The sequence below is a fragment of the Epinephelus fuscoguttatus genome, linkage group LG9, assembly GCF_011397635.1.
Source record: "Epinephelus fuscoguttatus linkage group LG9, E.fuscoguttatus.final_Chr_v1".
Taxonomy (NCBI): Eukaryota; Metazoa; Chordata; class Actinopteri; order Perciformes; family Serranidae; genus Epinephelus; species Epinephelus fuscoguttatus.
The window spans coordinates 33,868,626-33,889,938 of record NC_064760.1 but is presented as its reverse complement, the minus strand read 5'-3'; the positions used below and the strand labels follow the sequence as shown (position 1 = coordinate 33,889,938).

Sequence of the window (21,313 nt, the reverse complement as noted above, 5' to 3'; positions counted from 1 at the left end):
TTAAAGGATGAGGCTGACAGATGTGGTTAGAGCTGGGTGATATGGAGAGAATCAAATATCCTGACATTGTTGACCAAACACCTCTAAATCGATATTTCGACGATAAGGTTGACTAATGGTGCTTTCACAAAATATTTACACAATGAAATTTTTGATTAGTCATCACCAGTAATGTGGATATAATAACTAAGTGGGTAAAGGCTTGTGTTGGGAAGAAACTTGTTACATGCAACAAATTACGCAATAAATCCCAAAATAACCGTAATTGCAATCACTTAAAAAAAAAAAAAAATTCTCAGGAGAAAATCTGTACCTTTAATAAGTCTTTAGGGAAGTCTTTGCCATTGTTGAGGCCGTCTAGATTACTGATAAACTGTTGGCAGGACATCTTCTTCCCAATGTTCTGAGGAGAGGTAAACAAACAGACAGAAACAAACAAGACAATCAATTCAAGATTCAGATAAAAATTTTACCTTGCTGAAACATTTAGATATTTTTAGATGTGGGTTGGCAACTTGATCAGTGTTTAGTTCAGCTCAATATCCGCAGTTAATTTTAACCCAGTTTTAGCTGCTCCAACCTGAATGCAGTTTTTCAGCTATCCACTGGGTGGCAGTGTAATGCAGGAGGTTCTACTGGTAGAGGTGGTGAGAGCGGTTCCACCTCTATTAGGGCTCATGGAATATCAGCTTACCACACATTGCCTAGTGTTTTAGCCTCTAATTATGATGCATCATTAGAAAATGAAAACAGAGGGAGGTGTGTGTTACTGCCCCTTTCTGCCTGAATAAAGCCTTCAACCTAAACAGATACAGATGTAACACACAAACTGAATTGACTCGCTGCTGTTACAAAAAAAGGAAGTGGGGGGGGTTTGGTTTGTTGCTTTTTATTCGCATTTTCCTCTGAAGTGGCCACGTAACAGAGAAGACAACGCTCCTCCCTTTTCCAGGAAAAGCACCCAATACCCAGGATGGGATGTAACATGCGTCGCAAAATGTTTTATGCTCCATTTACTCATAATATCCGGCAAATAGGTAACGTGGTGTAGTTCACAGCCATTATCCAAATGGATAGAGTCCTGAATATGGAAATGGACTTATATTTTAATGCAATGGTTAGTTTCTTACTAAGTTCAAATCTGATATTATGAAAAGTATAGCCTTTCTAACATTAAATCTGCTGTTCAATGTATTTAAATTTTCACGCTAATTTAGATAATGTGATTTGCAACACTGCACAGGAGAAAAAGGGCAGATCGACTGCATTTCTCTTTGCTTAAACCAATGCTGCATTTTATTATAAGAAGAACAAATCAAAATTAAAATCAGCTGTTGACTCTTTCATTTAGGTAAATCATTTTTAAGCAACTAATTTTTTGTGCTGCTGAAAAAACAGTGATTGCTGTGTGTGCATCCTTTATTAAGAGCAAAATATGACATCAACTTCAAAATCATGACTTAAATTCTATCGCTAGCTGACAAGAGGAGGTACAGATGTCAGTGAGGACAGTGTTAATGCTATAAATATACTTACCACCTGCAGGGGTGGAGGGAGACCAGGGGGCCAGATTTGGTTAGCAGGGGAAGGATTTGAAAGGGAGAAAATGAAATTGAAAAGAGAGAAAGGAAATTAGTTAGAGGAGGGATATTCACTAAACAGTACTATTAGCAGGGACAGGAGGGGCGAGGAAAAGCAAAGCACAGGACCTATGATACTGATCGTGTTATGCTGCCCGGACCACAGTGCTCCAGTTTAAAACTGAACAGATGAGACTATTCGAGGAAAGGAGGAGACAGAAACAGGTCAGAAAGTAGGCCGCGGAGGAGAAAGACAAAGAGAGAGGAGAGGGTAGTGGAAAGAAGGAGAAACACACAGAGAAGATGATGTGAATGGAGACGTGTCACTGCGGACAAATGGCTGTCTTTATACTTTGTTCTGCAGATAGATTACAGGAAGGGGAATCCTAACTAAGATGGAGAGCTACAGTACATACATGTCCGTGTAGATCGGTGTTGAGCAGCATAAGGGCGCAGGTTAATGTGTGGGCTCCATCTGCAACAGCACAATACACAAGGCCGAGGTCAGCTAAATGTCATGCCACTCCTCTACACACACACACAAATTTATGTAAATGCAGTGCCATACATTCCTTTATAGTTCATGCAGACACAAATCACACACACACCTGCACAGCTGTATAAATAGCCGCCATGCTAAAATAATTTCAGCTAATGCTGTGTCTGATCTGAGTTGATTCAGTATTATTATGCGAGTATGAATAACTGCAGCATACTGCAGTGTCAGTATGCTGCAGTCATGACTGTTTGTTTAACTGGCATCAATATGGAGAACTGTAACAGTATTGTACACTTGACGTACACCCTGTGGCGTGATATTTTGTACAGCTGTTATGACTTTTATTCTTACAGTGGAAACAGACAACTTTTCAACCCCCCCAGCATTTCTAAGTGGTATTGGCCAGAATGGCCACTGTTCCAAAGACAACGGGATCACTTTCTGTTTTCCTCAGAGCCTAGCAACTACCACAGTTTCCACAGTTCTTTATGTTGTTCCATCTTCCACCTTTTCTGTTACTGGGGACAGTAACTGCAAAGAAATTACACTGATACTCTTTGGTAACTGGGAATGGTTACCAGTAGCTACCAGGGAAAACAAAAGCATCATCCTCTTCCTGTTTTAGTTATGCAATGGTTGACGCACTTCCTTTGTAAATCAAGCCTTCATTTTCCCAGGAGATCTTACCCAGTGGCAGACAGAATTGCACCTTGAAAGACTTTTGGGAACCAATCTAAACGCAGATGGTGTCATAATTCTGTCACCACTACACTGTGCAATCAACATTTACTTCATGATAATAAGTTAAAGCAAAACACGTGTTTGTTTCAACGTTAATATTGTGCCTCATACCATCAGTGTCATCCCCATCATCACCCTCGTAGCTCTGACCTTCAGAGGTGAGTGTTTGTGGGTTGCAGTGGCAGAAGCGTCTGGAGAAATGTACAAGGACCCTCTCTCTCTCCTGAGTCTCTCCCATCAGTGGAAAGGCCTTTAAGAAGTTCCTGTCACACACAAATGACACCACAAGGTCAACTGGTTTCCAGTAATACATCTCTGCAAAGTACAGGATTTAATCATGCACCTGACATCTTTGTTGAAGACCTTACCAAAAACATTTTATCTGAACTATAACAGTCGAGCCTGCTTGAAAAAATGTGGCCTAGTGGTCATGTTCTCTGTAGTATTGTCATAAGGAAGGATTGTGTCATCTTTCTGTGTCTGAATCAACAGGTTTCCAGTCCTAATTTTATACTGTGCGTTTTGAGGTGAAACATCAACGTAGAGTGGAAACACTGTACACTCAATTACACAAATAGTCCCTCAACAGAAAAATAATCTACAACTATTTTCATATTCAATAATTATTCTACTCATTTTTCAACCAAAAGCATCAAATATTTGCTGGTTCCAACTTCCTAAATGTGACAATTTGCTGTTTTAATTACATCTTATTGTAAATGTAATATTTTGGGGATTAGTGCTTTTAATTGAACAAAGCAAGACGTGAAAATGTCACCTTGGACTGTGAGTAATTGTGATGTATTATTTATACATTTTGAAAGACTAAACGATTAATCTGTTTATCAGAAAACAATCAGCAGATTAATCAAAAAAAAGTATGCTGTGTAAAAGAATATTGGCTCACTAAGACTAAGACAGATTAAAGCGTTAGCAGTAACTTTTATTAAAAAAGAACTTTTTGTCATATTTGGTCCCCCAACACTAAAATGTGTTCCTGAAAATCTTTGAGGCGAGAAAGAGGCAACACAGTGACAGATTCTTGACTCATATTTGATCAGTGCTGCCTAGTCTGACAGTTTGACTGCAGTTCACAAGCAGTGATGGACATGATCGACAGCTGCATTACAGACTCCTCAGCTGTGATTGGTTGTTTTCATTCATGTGCGGTGAGGCCATTAGAAGCACTACAGACTATGTGTATCATGTACTGCTGCGTGGATGCAGTGAAAGTTTCAGCAAACACCACAAAAAAGTTTTTTTAAAGTTACCAACTACAGCTTTAATACTGATAACTACAGTAGCCTTCAATAAACCATTTAGATGTATACAGTATGATGAAATGTTGACAATTAAGTTTAATTCCTACTATATATTACTACGGCTATACTATGAGTGATGCACCGTATTGGAATCCAGGATCGAAACAATACCCAAATGAATGCAGGACATTCCCAACAGTATGCTAATCTAGGGCAGTCTGAAGTGCACACATGAGGACTCTTTACTACACACCGTGGGCTGAAGGCAGCCGTTTGAGACAGCAACATGTCAGGTACAAGGCAGTGATGCACAGCTACACTGGCTAACTGTACTCAACACGACAGCTTGATTAGCACAATGCTAATGCCTTGTGAAGAGGGACAAGTGAAGAATACACACACACGCCCGCATTTGTACAGATGTCTACATCACACACTCATCACTTCCAAGTGCTGACTGTGCTTTACCTCAGGGCTCGATCCAGCGACAGGCCGGAGAAATCAAAGAAGCTCAGGTACTCCGATGCCACCAACTGGCTGAACTCGTTACTGCAGAGAGACAGAAAAGAGCATCAGCACATCAACGTGGCACTGTTTGAATGTGTTACATAAATGTCTACTGTATTAGAGAGTGCTCTTCTGGTGGTGTTATAAGAATAAAGTAAGCTTGTGCCAGTGTGTTTACGTGTTTATAAATCAATTAGGTATTCTTACATGTGGATCCATGTCTCATCCATACACCAATACTGAACATATGTAGTCATGTAAACATGTTGTCCTCTGTTGCTGGTGATTATTCAGTCCATCAGTCATCATGTGTGCACATGTTACTGTGTGTGTTTGTCTGCTCACTTCTTGCCCAGGTGTCTGGCCACATCACAGCGCTTGAAGCCCTCGAGGTGATAGAGGCGCTTGGCCAGCCTCTTGGCGGCCTCACAGTCGACTCGGCAGCCATTGGCCAGAGTGTCTGTGCTGCCGCGCTCCAAACGCTCCAGACTGCCCAAATCACACTCCTCTGAGTCAGACAGCACGTCTGTGAGGTTGGCATCACTGGAAGAGAGAACATACGCATGCACATACACACACACACACACACACACACACACACACACACAAACACAAAAGCAGGTGCCTAGGTTAATGAATGGAACACATGTCTGTCGTTACACGCCCACTCACTTAAAACTAGACACAGGAAACTGAACTGCTGAGCATAAAACTGAATTACATAAACATATGCTCACATACACACAAACAAAGAGGTTTAAGTGACTTGTTATGACACTGACCCAGTTTCCCTGTCACTTAATATCCTACTTTAATGCAGTGAATCTAAAGGCTGATTATAATGCCGCAGCAGCTTTCACCTGCCCCAATCTCTTCCAAAAAGCTCCACTAATCTCAGACTGTTAACCTCTAACATAATTCGAGTTTAAGTGCCGCAATATAAAAACCTCAATTCTATTTTTTCACTTCCTCGTTTTCAGGCACATGTAGCGTGGAAGTCAATGAAGTGAGCTTTTCACTGATAAAGGTCCAAAGACTGAACAAGTCATGCTCTCTTTGGCCTCAAATGCTCCAGTCAACTTGCCCTTGAGCAAAACACCCAAATGAAAATTTAAATTGTCCATCTCATGCTCATTGTCTATCACTAGGCTGTCTATCCCAGCTGTGAATGGGTGTATGTGTGCGACCATTAAGCAAGGCGTTCCTGTGAAAGACTGAATGTACTCATTCACCCCTGCAGGAGTAGTTAAGGTTAATAAAAACTTAAATGCCAAGTAGCTGAAGACACCAGAGGGAACACACAGCTTTTATTGCCATGACTTGCAAAGTCTGCATGACTGACATGTTCTTGGACATTATGTACCCTATTTGAAGTTATAATCATTTGCAAGGATTTCCTTTGACATTGCAATGTGGTACTGTCTCAAACTAAAATGCATTAAAAACTATATATACTGAATTAGAAACTATTGGTGACAATTATGAAACCAGCTTCCTTTCAGGTTCATTTCAGTTCACTGACTTTCACTTTTATTTAAAGACTCATTTTAACACAAGAAGAAAACAAGCACGGATTTACAATAGCTACAACCTCTATTTCAGCATCCTTGAGCACAAACCATAAAAACAGAATAACAGTAGAATGGACATTCTCAGTCAAATCAACACAGCAGCAGCAATTTTAATGCGTAACGCTGCCATCGCAATCACTGTGGCAGGCTAACTTCCATATAAACAAACAACTTACAGCAAATCGTGTACTTACAAGGGTGAAGTTTTGCAGTAATGACCAAACAAGCAGTGTAGTAGTAACATTATGTTTCCATATAAGCAGTCCGTTGCTTTTAAAATGTCATAGTAACTGCGATTTCCCTGTGTCTTTTGCAGCCAATGATGGCATGTTTGTGAAAACACAATGAATATTACTGTGGCGGCCTCTGAAGAACGAGTGAGAGCCGCTGCTCAGTAGAACAGACGGAGAAACTGCAGCATGCTTTCACATCTAACTTGGTGAATAAAGGATTCATTGTCACCAAATCAGAGCTGGTAATTGTTGGAACAGAGGACTGATTAATTGGTGATGATTACTGGTGCTTTAGTTTGTTTCTGTCGAGTTTGAATGAGGATTTTGTTATGATGAGTTAACCAGGCAATTGAGCCAACGTTAGTCTTGGTGTGAAAAAGAGAAACCTGGATTGGTGTACGGGTGTATTTCTCTGTTTAGCAAGGATAACAGGTATAGGAACTAGCCAATGCAGCATTCTCAAACTAGTGAGTATAACACACTTTATGGCCCCACTGATGTGTTGTCACCATAACAACTAACAAAAATCAGATTTTTTTTTTTTTTTTTTTTTTGCACTAGTCAATTTACTATGGCAAACAGATCAATGACCTTTCTACTCTTTTTATTTGGGTAGATTTTTTTGGACCGACTGCCTGACTAACCAACAAAGCGAGGTAAAAAGGTGCTGGTCACAACTAAAAAGGAACTCTGCTGAGTCCAGTGACACCTCCTACAAGCGTCTACAACAAATGACCCGCAACAGTTTATGAGTTATGAAAGAGGTGTGTACAGGGGGCGGGGCTCACCCAGCAATCAAAAAGGAACTCTACTGAGTTCAATGATACCTCTAGTTTATCAGCTATAAATGGTGATGTGGCAAAATGGTGTGTGTGTGTGTGTGTGTGTGTGTACAACCCCGATTCCAATAAAGTTGGGACACTGTTTAAAACGTAAATAAATACAGAATGCAATGATTTGCAAATCCTTTTTGACCTATATGCAATTCAATACAGTACAGAAACAAGATATTCAATGTTCAAACTGATAAACTTTTTTGTTTTTTGTAAATATACACTATTACACAATTTGGTGCCTGCAACATTCATTCATCTTCTAACCGCTTCATCCTCTTGAGGGTCGCGGGGGGGGCTGGAGCCTATCCCAGCTGACATCGGGCGAGAGGCAGGGTACACCCTGGACAGGTCGCCAGACTATCGCAGGGCTGACACATAGAGACAAACAACCATTCACACCTACGGACAATTTAGAGTTATCAATTAACCTAGGCCCCAATCTGCATGTCTTTGGACTGTGGGAGGAAGCCGGAGTGCCCGGAGAGAACCCACGCTGACACGGGGAGAACATGCAAACTCCGCACAGAAGGGCTCCCACGCCCGGGATCGAACCGGCAACCCTCTTGCTGTGAGGTGAGAGTGCTAACCACCACACCACCGTGCCGCCCTGCCTGCAACATGTTCCAAAAAAGTTAGAACAGGGGAAACGTAAGACTGAGAAAACTGTGGAGTGCCCAAAATACACCTGTTTACAACATTCCACAGGAAAACAGGTTAACTGGTAACAAATTAAAGTATCATGATGAGGTATGTAAGGGGCATCCTTCAAAGGCTCAGTCGTTCACAAGCAAGGACGGCACTAGGTTCAAGACTTTGTGTAAAACTGTGTTGGTAAATAGCCCAACAGTTTAAGTACAATGTTTCTCAGCAGCACACAAATTTCACCATCTAAAATCCATAATATCATCAAAATATTCAAAGAATCTGGAGAAATCTCTGCACATAAGGGGCAGGACTGAAAACAATTATTAAATGGCAGTGACCCTTGACCCCTCAGGCTGCACTGCATTAAAAACCAACATGGTTGTATAACGGATATTACTACATGGACTCAGGAATACTTAACTATAGTCAGTTAACACAGCTCATTGTTGCACCTACAGATGCAAGTTCAGACTCTACCATGCAAAGTGAAAGCAAAACTTCAAAAACATCCAGAAATGCCACTGACTTCTCTGAGCCTGAGCTTATCTGAGATGGACTGACACAAAGTGGCAAAGTGTGTTGGGGGAGTGTTGGTGCTGATGGCATGGGTGACTGGCACGTCTGTGAAGGCACCATGAATATCGAATGTTACATACAAGTTTTGGAGCAACGTATGCTGCCATCCAGATGAGATTTTTCCAGGGACATCCCTGCTCATTCTAGCAAGACAATGAGACACATTCTGCAAATGTTATGACAGCATGGTTTCATAATAAAAGTGTGTGGGTACTGGGCACTATACTAGCCAGACCTGACCCCTATTGAAAATGTGTGGCACATTATGAAGTGCAAAATACGACAAAGGAGATGTCAAACTGTTGAGCAACTGAAGTCATACATCAGGCAAGATTGGGAAAGTATTTCACTTTTAAAACCTCCTGAATGCTTACTGAGTGTTGTTAAAAAGGAAAAGGTGATGTAACACAGTGGTAAACATGCTCCTGTCTCAATTTTGCAACACGTTGCAGGCATCAAATTCAGAATGAGTGTACAATAAATGAATAAATAAATAAAGTTCATCGGTTTGAGCACTGAATATCTTGTCTTTGTACTGTATTCAATTAAATATAGATATAAAAGGATTTGGATTCTGTTTTTTATTTACATTTTAAACAGCGTCCCAACATTTTTGGAATTCACATTTTATATGTCAGTCTATCTGTATGTGTATGTGTGTGTGCGTGTGTGTCTGTGTGTGTCTCTTCCCATAGTCTGGTCATGGTTGTGAAGCTGTTTAGAAGTTATGCACCTTTTTGTCATAGGCCACTCACACTGTCACATCCCTTTACCCAACTGACATGAACACAGACCCAGCCCTTCACACACACACACTTTTTCCTTCATGCCAAATTTCAACTTCATAGGGCATAAAACTGGCTGCAAAAGGGTGGGAAATTTTTTTGGACCAACCAATCAACTGACAAATCAACAGACCGAGCTATAGAGCGGCTGGTCGCAGCTAAAAATGTCACTGGCAATATTACTGAGTGTGAATAATGTGTGTAGAACCAATAAACCAATAACAGCTTACGAGAAAAGAACACTTGAAGAACTGAGGCCAGTTTAGGGACACCGTTTGATGAACTGATCAAGACAAGGCCTCACACTCTGTATAACTGTTAGTGTCATCAAGAGAAGTGAGAGAATCAGGAGTATTAATTAGCGCCCTACTTATTTATTTATGACTTAGTGAGGTAGTTTGATTAAGGTATTGAGTTGTGCCCACTGTACTGCATTGCACTTTGTGCTTTGCTACACACTACAGTTCATCAGTGGGGAGTTAATTATCCTTTTTATTTGGACTTTTAACACCCACTGCTGATGGTTTGCTTTTCATTACAAGTTAAAAACATCTAGCATTCAAACAAAATTGCATGACTTTTAATATTATCCATGCTGAAAGGTACAAACATTAATTGCATCAATTTTGTATTAATACAAATCAGCAGAAAACAGGGAATTAAGTATTTGTTAAGAAACACATTCACCTCCATCAGTTTCAATGGCTTTTCCTCATTTCCTGTCGGTGTGTGCATCTGCGTGGCACCGTCAGCATTCTCGCCAGATGATTCAGATGTTTTTTGCATAATCAGATCAGCCCAATTGCATTACCATCACAAATTCAATACATTACGTGCTGTTGTCATAAGGGATTTGCTGGTTACCATGGATACAGCGGAAGCAAAGTGTCCTGTGCTGCTAGATGAAGAAGTAAAGGGATTGCAGATTACCTTGAGGCTGTCTGCCATAGTTTTGCGTCGTGTGGCAAAAAGGGGCATCGGAACAAAACTGACAAATAAACACAAACAACAACCTATTTTCCAGAGTCAGTCCCCTGCCCTCACATGCTGAACGGCTGACTGCACACTACACCCCTACAGCTGACCTCTACAAAAGGCCCTGATTCCCCACTCCAGGCAAGGTTACACCGTCCTGTCTCCACTGATTCATTAGGCTCTTAGTATCACTCTTCATTTGGCCTCTGACCTTGGACCAGTTTGCCTTGGGACACACTACAAGGAGCTATGGCCCCCCAACAACACAGCTCCCAGGGTCACGGGAACACATAAACCCTCTGCCATGATGAGGTGAGTCATGCAAACTCCTTCACCTTATCGCCACGGAGCATCACTGCCAAGAATGACAATAAGATTGCAGATACAGTGGGGTGAAATCAGTTACACTTGAAGGGTGACTGGGCTCATCCTTAGAGACTGGGTGGGGAGTTTGTATATCCGGGAGAAGTAAAACCACCGTTCTTTAGTGTAGAGGTGGTTTGGGGATCTGATTAAAATGCTTCCTGTGCGGTTCCCCCTGGAGGTATTCTAGACGTGTCCGACAGGGAGAAGACCTCTGGCCAGACCCAGATTCTGCTCAATGGACTACATATCCCACCTAACCTGGAAAAGTCACAAGAACCCCCTTTGAGACCCAGACAAGTGGTTGAAAATTGAAAAGTGTGTGTATGGAAATATATACATACTACACAAAGGAATAAACACACACATATAGACTCACACAAAATAAAATGAGACTGTGGTAAGCCATCAAAACAATATCCAGCCCGGTGTTTGCAGTGAAATTGCTTTCGCTTGTCTGACCGTATTAATTCACTAGACTCAGAGAGACCTCATAAATCATTCAAAGCTCATATCAGTCATGGGGCTAAAATGATGCCATGCTCCCCCAAGTCACTGCTGTCTGGCAATAATAGAACCCGCACACACACAAACACAAAATGACAGTGAGAGAGACACAATATGAAGTGTCAGACATCTAGTGCAGGCCTTTTGTGCCAGGATACTTGGCGTCACTGAGGGCCAAGTGGCACACACTAAACCTATTTGTCCATCTAAAGGCGCAATTCTGTATCCCCAGGCCACACATTCATCCACTGTGACCACCACTCAGTCTGTGTGTGTGTGTGTGTGTGTGTGTGTGTGAGTGTGTCAGAGATAGAGAGCATGATGGTGCATGCCAGTGACTCACACACTAATCTCTCTGGCTGTGCATTACCCGTACCCACACCTACAAGGTGTGTCTGCAGGTAAGGTGTGTGTGTGTGTATGTGTGTGTATATGTGAGTTTTGGAAGGGGAGGGTCTTAGTAGCATCTCCCATGAGGATAATCAACTATTATGGGATTAACTGGATTATGAAATTCTGTTATTTCACAGACTGGTCTTTTATTTTCATTTACTTTGATCAATGGCTAGCTGACATATCATAGGAACACACACATGTGAGGGCTCTTTGTGTGTGTTGTGTCAGCCAAGTCATATGCTGAGGCTTGTAGATATAATCTCTGGGAAAAAAACACAGTTGCAATATTGAACTCTTAAATGTAAAACAAGCAAAAAGGACACCTCCAGCCACGAAATCTAAGACAAAGTTACAACGTTATTTGCACGTTTGTTTTCACACATAAGTATTGACACTGTTGGGTCATCCACTAAGGCTGTGCTGGGTACAAGTTGGGTCATAATGACTTTTTAAAAACTGCTGGTCACTGTTCAAAGTACAAGTCGGACATGAAAATAACAGTTAAGAACATTTGGGCATCCTTAAGGTGGGCTTTAGCTACAAATCTTTATTTAGTATCTCAATTAGGGCTGAAACCCATCGATAAATTGATGGATAATGTAATATTCACAACAATAATTTGACAAAAAAATTGTCATTTAAGTTATTTTTAAAGTAAAAATTAAAACAAAAAACACTTGTTCCATCATCTCTGAGGATTTTCCTCTGTTTTACTTTAATTGTAAACTGAATATCTTTGGGTTTTTGGACTATTGGTTATAAAAATCAATTTGATTATTATTATTATTACATTATTTTGAGCAATGGAAACTTGTTACAGACATTTATTAATTAATAATCAATGAACTGACTGACCAAAAAAAGCATTAAATGATTATTTGACCATGAAAAAAAGGTTAGTTGCAGCCTAGTCTCAGTATCACATTTAACAACAGCAATCTTATAACTCTTGCCTTACTAAATGCCACTTTAAGTCCTGATAAAGAAAAAATGGAAATGTATGGTATAAGTGTGCTAGATCTCTCTAAATCCACTACATTGATTGGCAGGCACTTGAAGCCCTAAAGGAATATGGCTTACCATATGAGATTTTTTTAAAACACCGTTTAGGTCACTTTTATCCCTATATTGGTGCCATGTATAAGCCCATACATAAATATGATATGAGTACAACCGTGATTTCTCGTCAGAGTGGAGCTACAGTACAGCTACCTCGTTATTTCCATTTTGCCACGCAGCATAATGTCAGTGTTCCCACCCATTTTGACATGTAATCTCAACACAATTCTCTGATCTGTATGAATATGAAACTTACAGGAGTTGCAGCAAAAAGTCGAAGTGAACATCATATTCCTCTTTCCACATCGTCTCTCGGAAATTTGGCAAGCAGCGGTTGAAGGCGCGCTGAGGTCCGACCGCCTCATCATCCAGTCGTCGGTAAAATCTGCATCGGCCCGGTTTCTTATTCAACTTGAAGCCAAATCACATTTCTTCAAAGCGGAAGTCGGCTCATAGATAATTACAGCCTATTCGGGTGATAAACGAGACCGTAGCGTCGTTTCACCATAGTGTCAACAGGCAGGGAGTGTGTTAGGAGTTTTTTCCTTGAAGTTTGTTGGCTGCCTGAACGCTCCACAGAGGAGAGGATGTTGGGGGCGGGGCAAACGACCGGACAGACTTTTCCTGATGAATTGACTGTTCCTAGTGGTGGCTTTACAATGGCCCTGTGTGTCCCGGCCAACACAACTTCCTCTGCATTTAAGTGAAAGGCTCTGAGCCAGCAGATCAGTTCAATATCAGCGGGACGTCCTGTATTTGGACGCAGTTCACTAAGCTGCTTTCCAGCATGTAGTCATTTTATGTGGTTATTTCTGTACATCCCTCTAGTGTATTGCTTCAACATGGCTCAGCGAGCATGGATGCAAGACAGAGTAAAGCCACCTAAAAAGTGTAACCTAGGAGAGAAAAATGTAAAAAAAAAAAAAAAAAAAAAAAAAAACCTATTTTTTATGTCAAATGAGGACACCGAATTAGGTGTTGAGCTTAACTGATACAGGGCAGGATATAAATAGTAAAAGTGCTTTATTAAGGTCACTGACTGGAGATCAGTGACTACTGCATTATGTAGCTCTGCATCAATGTAAATAATGTATAGTAATATGACAGTACACAGGCATAGAAACTAATCATCACATGTTTCATGATGGATTATGTCCCCATGATACACACACACACAAACACAGGCTTGTATAAGACACTGACACATCCCTGCACACTAACCTAACATCTATATCCCTCCTTCCTCTTTCTCCTCTGGTGGAAAGAAGAACAATGGCAAAATCAGAGAACAGACAAGCAGCTGTAGGGTCAAAAGTACAAAAATTTGGGGGATGAAATGGAAGATGAGAATAGAGACAAAACCCTGCAGCCAGGTTCTGCACATTATTAAGCACAGACAACAATGACTAAGTTTCCTTGGCGACAACAATAAAGCTGCTATCCAGTCAGCACTGGGAGCAGAATACTTTTTTAGACCGAGCAGACACTGCTGAATACTGATCACGCATCACTTTTTCGAGCAGCTCACTACCATGACTCATGGCTAACCTTTGTCATTTACACACCATGGATTTTCACAGACAGCAGAATTTATAAAGCTGTCGTAGCACAGATGTGATGTTCTCATGGCAGCCGGCACATGGGGGAAAAACTGATTCAGTGTTTTGAGCTGTTAGCCAGAGGAGGATTAACCAGATAAGTGCTCCTCAATAACATATGCAGTCTATTAAAAGAAGTCCATCGTTTGTGCGCTTCAATCAGTCATTCATATTGTCATAATGCCAAAGATAGAGTCAAAAAAGCAGCTCAGGCAGTCATCCAGTGTTGCTTCATCTAGCTGTGTCCTAGAAACCAATAAACTTAAAACAGAAAAAAGTTGCACAAGGTCACTAAAAGGGTCACGGGACTTTGCCCATTCAGTCCACATGTGTTTTGTGGACTCAGAGAAGGCTTATGACCATGTTCCCCAGGGAGTCTTATGGGGGGTATAGCTCTCCAGCCATTGCTACGAACCATCCGGTCCTTACATAAGTGGACTGAAAGATGTGTGTGTGTTTTCTCAGCAGGAAGTCAAACATGTTTTGAGTGGGTGTTAGACTCCGCCAGGGTTGTCCCTTGTTACAAATCTGTTTGTGATTTTCATGGATAGGATCTCAATGCACAGCTGGAGGGAGGAGTGTCTGGTTTGGGGACCTCAAAATTGCGTGTCTGCTCTTTGCAGATGATGTGGTTCTGTTGGCTTCATCAGACTGTGATTTTCGGCACACACCGGAACGGTTTGCAGTCAAGTGTGAAGCAGTCAGGATAAGAGTCCAAGTCTTAGGCAATCGTCCCTGCTGGAAAACGGTGGATTTCTCCCACTGGGTTGGGAGTGAGAGACTGCCCCAAGAGAAGGAGTTCAAGTATCTCAGGGTCATGTTAATGAGTGGGGGTTAAATAGAGCGTGAGATCAACAGACAGCAGATTGTTGTGGCGTCAGCAGTAATGTACACATTGTACTAGACTGGAGCTGAGCGGGGAGGTGAGGATTTCGATTTACCAGCTGATCTATGCGAGGAGCTTAGACATCCGGAGGGAGCTCAGAGTAGAGCTGCAGCTCCTCAGTGCCAAAAGGAGCTGGTTGAAGTGGTTCTGGTATCTGATCTGGATGCCTCCTGGGTGCCTTCCTTTGGAGGTTTTCCAGGAACATGCTGAGGTTATACATGTCATCTGGCTTGGGAACACCTAGGGATCCCCCAGGAGGAGCTGGGAATTGCTGCTGGGGAGAGTGACGTCTGGACTACCTTGCTTAGCCAGCTGACACCACAACCCAGCCATGGATATGATTCAGAATATAGATGTATGGATTGTTTTGTAACTGTAATATCTAGAGCCAGCATCAACCACTATTGGTGTTAAAAAATATCATTACCATACTTATACTTATAGATTATATTATAGCCTTTAAGGCTGCTACATTAGAAAATGATTATATAATCACAAGTAAATTACTTAATCTTGAAATGGCTTTTCTAACGTTAAGAAATCCCAAATGCCAACCTCCAAGAGCTGAAAAATGAAGCCAACATGGACATGCCGAAAACTGCAGTTCTCTGAATGGCCATTTGAGGATGTTTCTGGATGTCAGTCAGTCCTCATAGAATGTCCAACTTCACAGCAGAAATATACATGTTTACAGCCTGGTACAAAAAACAGTTTTGGTCTCTATAGCTAATACAGGTGATACATTTTTTAAAACTCACCATTTAAATTATATTAAGGCTTAAAGTTATGCATAGCCTAATTAAGGGCAGGGCCACTTTGAGTGACAGGTGGGTGCTGTCCGTGGACAAGTCACTACCACGGCGACGACTTTGGTTAGGTAACCTAACTATGGCTGAACTTCAGATTCACAGAGTATAGGTGTAGCCGTAGCTGTCACTATTTCAGTGTGTTTTTTAGTTCATGAAATTTGGTTGCCTTAAAAAGTCTTGTTCAGCGTTTGGCTGTAAAGACCCTCTAAGGAGTCAGAAGTTCAGGTTTTCCAGTAAGTGCATTTTGTTTTAATGGTTTTAAGCCTGATTTCACTGGTAAAAAATAGCATTAGCATTAGCATAAGCATTCGCATTTTCACAGCTAACTATAGCTGTAAATGCTGAAGGCTAACCAAGCTAGCAGCTAGCGTTGGGGTAAGTTCAACCCTCTTGTCCAAATATGGTCACCTGATGATGGCAAATGGCGATGGCAAAAAAGCCAAGCTCGAGGCTTCAGAATGGGAGTCTACAAACCAATGGGTGCTGCCACAGTGGCTACTTATTATGTTATACATTCCATGATTAATCCCTAATTGACTGATCTGGTTTTTATTTATGGATCTACAAGGTACACAAGAGTTGATGTTGGAATCTAGCAGTTGTCTGTACCTTATAAATAAGTATATTTGAGACTAATATCACATCACAGACTAACCGAAAATGAATACTCTTATCAAATGTAACACTGAAAGTAAAAATTAAGTGCAATAAGTTACTTTATAGACATGAACACAATGTTTTGGTATGGTTTGTTTTCTGTCTGCCTCTGTCTACTTCTTGCACATATATAAACACGCACAAGGTCCAAAAAAACACCTACTCAGCTGCAGACAATGGACAATGGTGACCTCTTTCGGCTGGGTGAGACTAATTGTGTTCAGGTGTGGGATTGTGTTTGTGAAACACTGAACAGCTTAATCACGAACAACATCTAGAGGATAACTTCTGCCTTAAAATCAAACAGATTCAAAGAGAAGAACAGAGCCCAAAAAAGACACAAATGTTTTGTAGAGTCTGGCTCGATTTCCACGCTGCACATACAGGAAGCACTGACAGACGCCTCAGAGGAGAGAAGTCTGCGGTAAGAAGAACCTAGTTCAGCCAAAACAGTCATTGGTACAGTACTGTGGGATGTGTCATAAAACATAGAGTTGAGCTATAAATAGACAGGGATAAATCTGTCAGTGCTGAAATGATTCAGTTAGTGTGTGTGTCTGTGGTGAGAGGGTGAAAGAGAGAATTTGTATGTATTACTGCTTGTGTTGCAAAAGTGCGCACACATATGTCTGTGTGTGTTACTGTGTTTGTGTCCATATCACTGCCCGACGGAGAGCCAGGAAAGGATAATCTGCAGGATGTTTCAGCAGCGCTATAGAACCACGCTAAGGGTTTTATTCCCAAAATGACATCCTGAAAGATGTGTGTGTTTTGTGTTTGTGTGTGTGTGTGTGTGTGTGTGAGAGTGCAAGTGTGAAACAGAAATAGGGAAAGACTCAGAGTGTGAAAGATAGATATAAAAGCTCCCACATTTGCGTCACTGAGCGAGCATTAGGACGTACGAGCATTATGCACAATGTTGTTTAAGCATGCATGCTGCTGGCCCGTGTGTCTTTTATGTGTGTGTGCGTTTCTGCACTCGACAGTGTATATGAAAGAGATTATAGTCCACACGGCAGAGCTGCTTCTCTGATATGGAAACAACTGCGCCTGGCTTTTATCTGCTCTGCTTGGGCTTAGATCTAGTAGGCAAGGGGGAGGAACACACACTCACAGCATGTTTTGCCAAACAGGACACACAGAAACATATGCATGCATGCAAATATGCAGCCAGAGATACTGCACACATGTACATGAGTATAAAGTGTGCATAAGTAAACAGACACGCATACTTTTGATTATTAGTTTGTGCTTTGATGTGACACTGTGCATAATGGTCTTAAGTGCCATATCCATATCAGTCCGTCTCCTTTCACTGAAGCGTTTCTCTTTGTGTGCTTGTTAGTGTGCATGAATGCCGCACCACAGGTTGCATTATCACATAAGCAGCATTCAACTAGTTGGCTCCACTGTGTAGATCTAGCTGGCTACGTACAGTTGTAGGCTGCTTGACAGATAGACTGATAGAGAGTGTTTTCACTGTGGTTTCAGCAGCATTTATGGATTAAGGTTAAGCTCCAACCTCCATCATGGTTCCCACAGGACACAGATGGACACAACTGCTACAGTAACAGATTGATTGACTAACTAATCAAACAACCAAATGTGACTGACAGTCTAATCCAATCAATCTCTGAGTGACTGACTGACAGGGTGACAAACTACACAATGTAAAGACTGAAAAGCCTGAGAACTAACGAGCAGTTTTACTGACTAAGACACTGGCACAGCATTATCACTGACTGCTTAAAAGAAACCCTTCACTTCTTATTTCCATGTGTTGGATGGCTTGTCTACTACATCTGCTATACTTACCAATGTTTCCTATATCCCTGTGGCCAGCTGCCTACTTTACTTCCTTTATCCACTGATGTCAGAATAATCAGCAGTAGCAGGGAGAGGATCTACAGGGAGAGTTTGGCTGAGGTGAGATTAGATTTCTTCTCTTCGCCTGGGGCATCATCAAAGCTCTGTCTGTTATGGAAGTTGAAGCCTGAATTTTGGACGGAGTCTGTTGTACTAGGATGGTTGAAAAACTGATGCCAGTTTGCAAGTCGTCTGAAACAATTTGAAGGTTGTGATTCAATGAAAATCAATCAATCAGTTGTGTTTCTTTTCACTGATGCACTGCATGGTGACAGCTGTTTATACAGCTAAAACATCTGTAAAACAGAATGACATTAAGAGTAAGAATAGCTGCGGTGAGGCATGGAGTATTAGTATTTCAGCTGCATTCATGAAGGGCATGTTAGACATGCGTAAAACTGATTCATGACTCACTAACAGTGTCTGCAGCAATGTGAGACACATATGTTGATCCAACTGCTTAATGCTGCATGCCAATGTTTTACTGAAAAAGACACACTACTCTTTGTTACGCTGTTCTGTCATTTACATACACTCTCTGTCACCAGTAATAACAAACACTCACGCTATGTGGCCATGTTCAGAGATGTGTGTCTTGCAAGCAAAACATTTTTGTTCATAGACCCCTATATATCCCGTAAAAGACTGGACTTAACCATGCTAGCAGTGTGACTCTGGAGATAGCGATGTCAGTGTTTTGGTCCCACACTTTGATCCAGGCTGAAATAGCTCAGCGACTACTCAGTGAATTGCCATGGGATTTTGTGTAGTTACTTATGACTACCAGATGATAAATCCAAATGACTTTGGGGATCATCTGACTTACCTCAAGCACCATCATAAGGTCAATTTTTGTCCAATACTTCATTTTTTATGACTAAATATTGCCAAAATGAATAACTTTCCCATCCACATCAACTGTACTTTCTGTTTAGAGCTAATTAGTTAATGTTAGCATTCTAACATGCTAAAACATTAACACGCATTGTTACTAAACATTGTCATTGTGAGCATGCCAAAGTTAGCATATACCTAAAAGCACCACTATGAGTAAGTTCTGCCTCAAAAATCTGCTGGCATGGCTGTTGTTTTCTTATCACTAGTCTGGCTGTGTTCTGTAGTATGTGAATAGGGATATGATACGAGCGGTTCTATCTACTAGCAAACAGAAAATCTGGATGACAGGCAAACACATGCACTGACTGACCCATAAAACAACTAAATGTCTGCCAGGTTGAGTGACTGACTGATTAACTTGCCATTTTTATCCATTGCTTTGCAGCTGCTCTGTCCTGCAGTGAAAACGACTAGTTACCCATGACGCCTGAAGTGCCAAAATGCGTAACTGTGCCAATTCTGTGGCTACCCACCGGGAAGAATGGAGGTAGAGAGAGGAAAGGAAAAGAAGATAAGACACAGCAGCAGGAGAGCACTGTAGGGGAAATGGAAGAGGAGGTGATGCAAAGAAGAAAGGAGGTGGACGGCGGTGGGGGGGGGGGGCTGAGATAAAGTGAGATAAGGAGAATAAAAGGGAGAAATGAATACTGAGGCTGGAGATGAGATGGCGCAAACAAAGATGAAGTGAGCAAAGGAGAGAAGAAGAAGAAATGAAACAGGGAAATATATGTTGAAATGGATGAGATAATGTATGTACCTTATTAGCTTGTATTAATAACTGGTTGCTTTGATGTTGTGAATCATAAAAAGATATTTATTTAGAAATTATAATGGCCTGTCTCTATATTTTCATTTAAGCCATGTGTTCTCAGTGTCCATAAAAAATACTGGCTCTGTGATGTTTTCATTTTTGGCTATGCTACTTCACAATTCAATTCAGCTGAAAAGCAATTATTTTAAAATTATTCATGCTCCCTCTAGAGAATATTACAACAAAACAAACTTTCACTGCGCTCACTGTGATTTCAGAGAAATGGCTTTTACCTCCACTGACTTGCACTGAATGCTTGTAACTCCTCCCTTTTAATATCCTTAAAAAAAAAAAAAAAAGTTGAATGGACATCAAGGACTTCTAGTTCATGATAAACTGGATACTGCAAGTGTCTTCAAAACTTAAAATATCCCTTTAAGACTGACTAGCAGATGTATCCACTCTAGATTTAAGTGCTCAAATGTCTGGCAAGCTGGCTAGCATAGAGCAATAATCAGTCACTTACACACACACACACACACACACACACACGCACACATTCACTCTTAGACCCTGCTGGGCAGAGGAAAGCTGAAGACGATGATGTCATGACATAAACAATAGCTCATTCAGTTAGGCGCTGGTGGTCAGGAAGCAAGACCGTGCTTAAAGGACAACATCTGCAGACGAGGAGAGAGAGAAGAGTAAGAGTAAGAGAAAGAGAGCCGACATCTTAAATCCTCAGTTCATCCTATAACTCATACTGAGCTGTTGAAGCATCAGGAGAGTCTGTGAACAAATCCCATCAGTTAGTTGAGCTGATAATGTCAGAGGTCTGTGCATCTATTTGGAATTCCAGTAGATTTGTAAGTGAAACTGTGCAGGGGGAGAACAAGCCACGGGGATTTTCTACAGGCCGGCCAGACCGACCTATAGATGTAGTTCAGGTTACATGGCTTTTCCCAGATGGTTCCTGTTACCACCTCCCCCTTCAGAGGCTCTGCGCTGTCTTCCTCAACCCTCTTTAGTGCTATTAAGGTAATTAAATGTAAGAAAGTACTGTCAGCTGTTGCTGTATTCCCCACAGTTCCTAGGGGTCTATGCAAATGACGGACAGAACGGATGAGTCAGAGACCATGAATGTATAAAGTCTCAGCATTGTCATAAATATCACTTGGCTATCTGAGGCGAGAAGAAGGATACTCCTGCTGTTCTGTTCATCTAAGTGATTCATTATACCGACAGGCACCCTGTATCGTATTTCCACACTGCTGTATAAATTTCAAGTGTTAATCTCCCAAAAGAGCCCACCAC

General features: G+C 41.3%; 1 protein-coding gene across 2 annotated transcripts in view; it reads right to left on the bottom strand.

Annotated features, from left to right (window-relative positions):
- The window catches only part of psd2 (pleckstrin and Sec7 domain containing 2), a 47,677-nt gene that overhangs the window by 11,225 nt on the left and 15,139 nt on the right, over positions 1-21,313 (bottom strand). The window contains exons 4-8 of one of the 2 annotated variants that reach the window (XM_049585558.1): positions 4,935-5,132; positions 4,551-4,631; positions 2,932-3,083; positions 1,997-2,055; positions 314-403 (exon numbers count right to left, since the gene is read on the bottom strand). In XM_049585558.1, coding sequence (XP_049441515.1) covers positions 314-403; positions 1,997-2,055; positions 2,932-3,083; positions 4,551-4,631; positions 4,935-5,132 — 580 coding nt within the window. The remainder of the gene's footprint in view (positions 1-313; positions 404-1,996; positions 2,056-2,931; positions 3,084-4,550; positions 4,632-4,934; positions 5,133-21,313) is intronic. The other variant, XM_049585559.1, reaches the window with a different exon arrangement.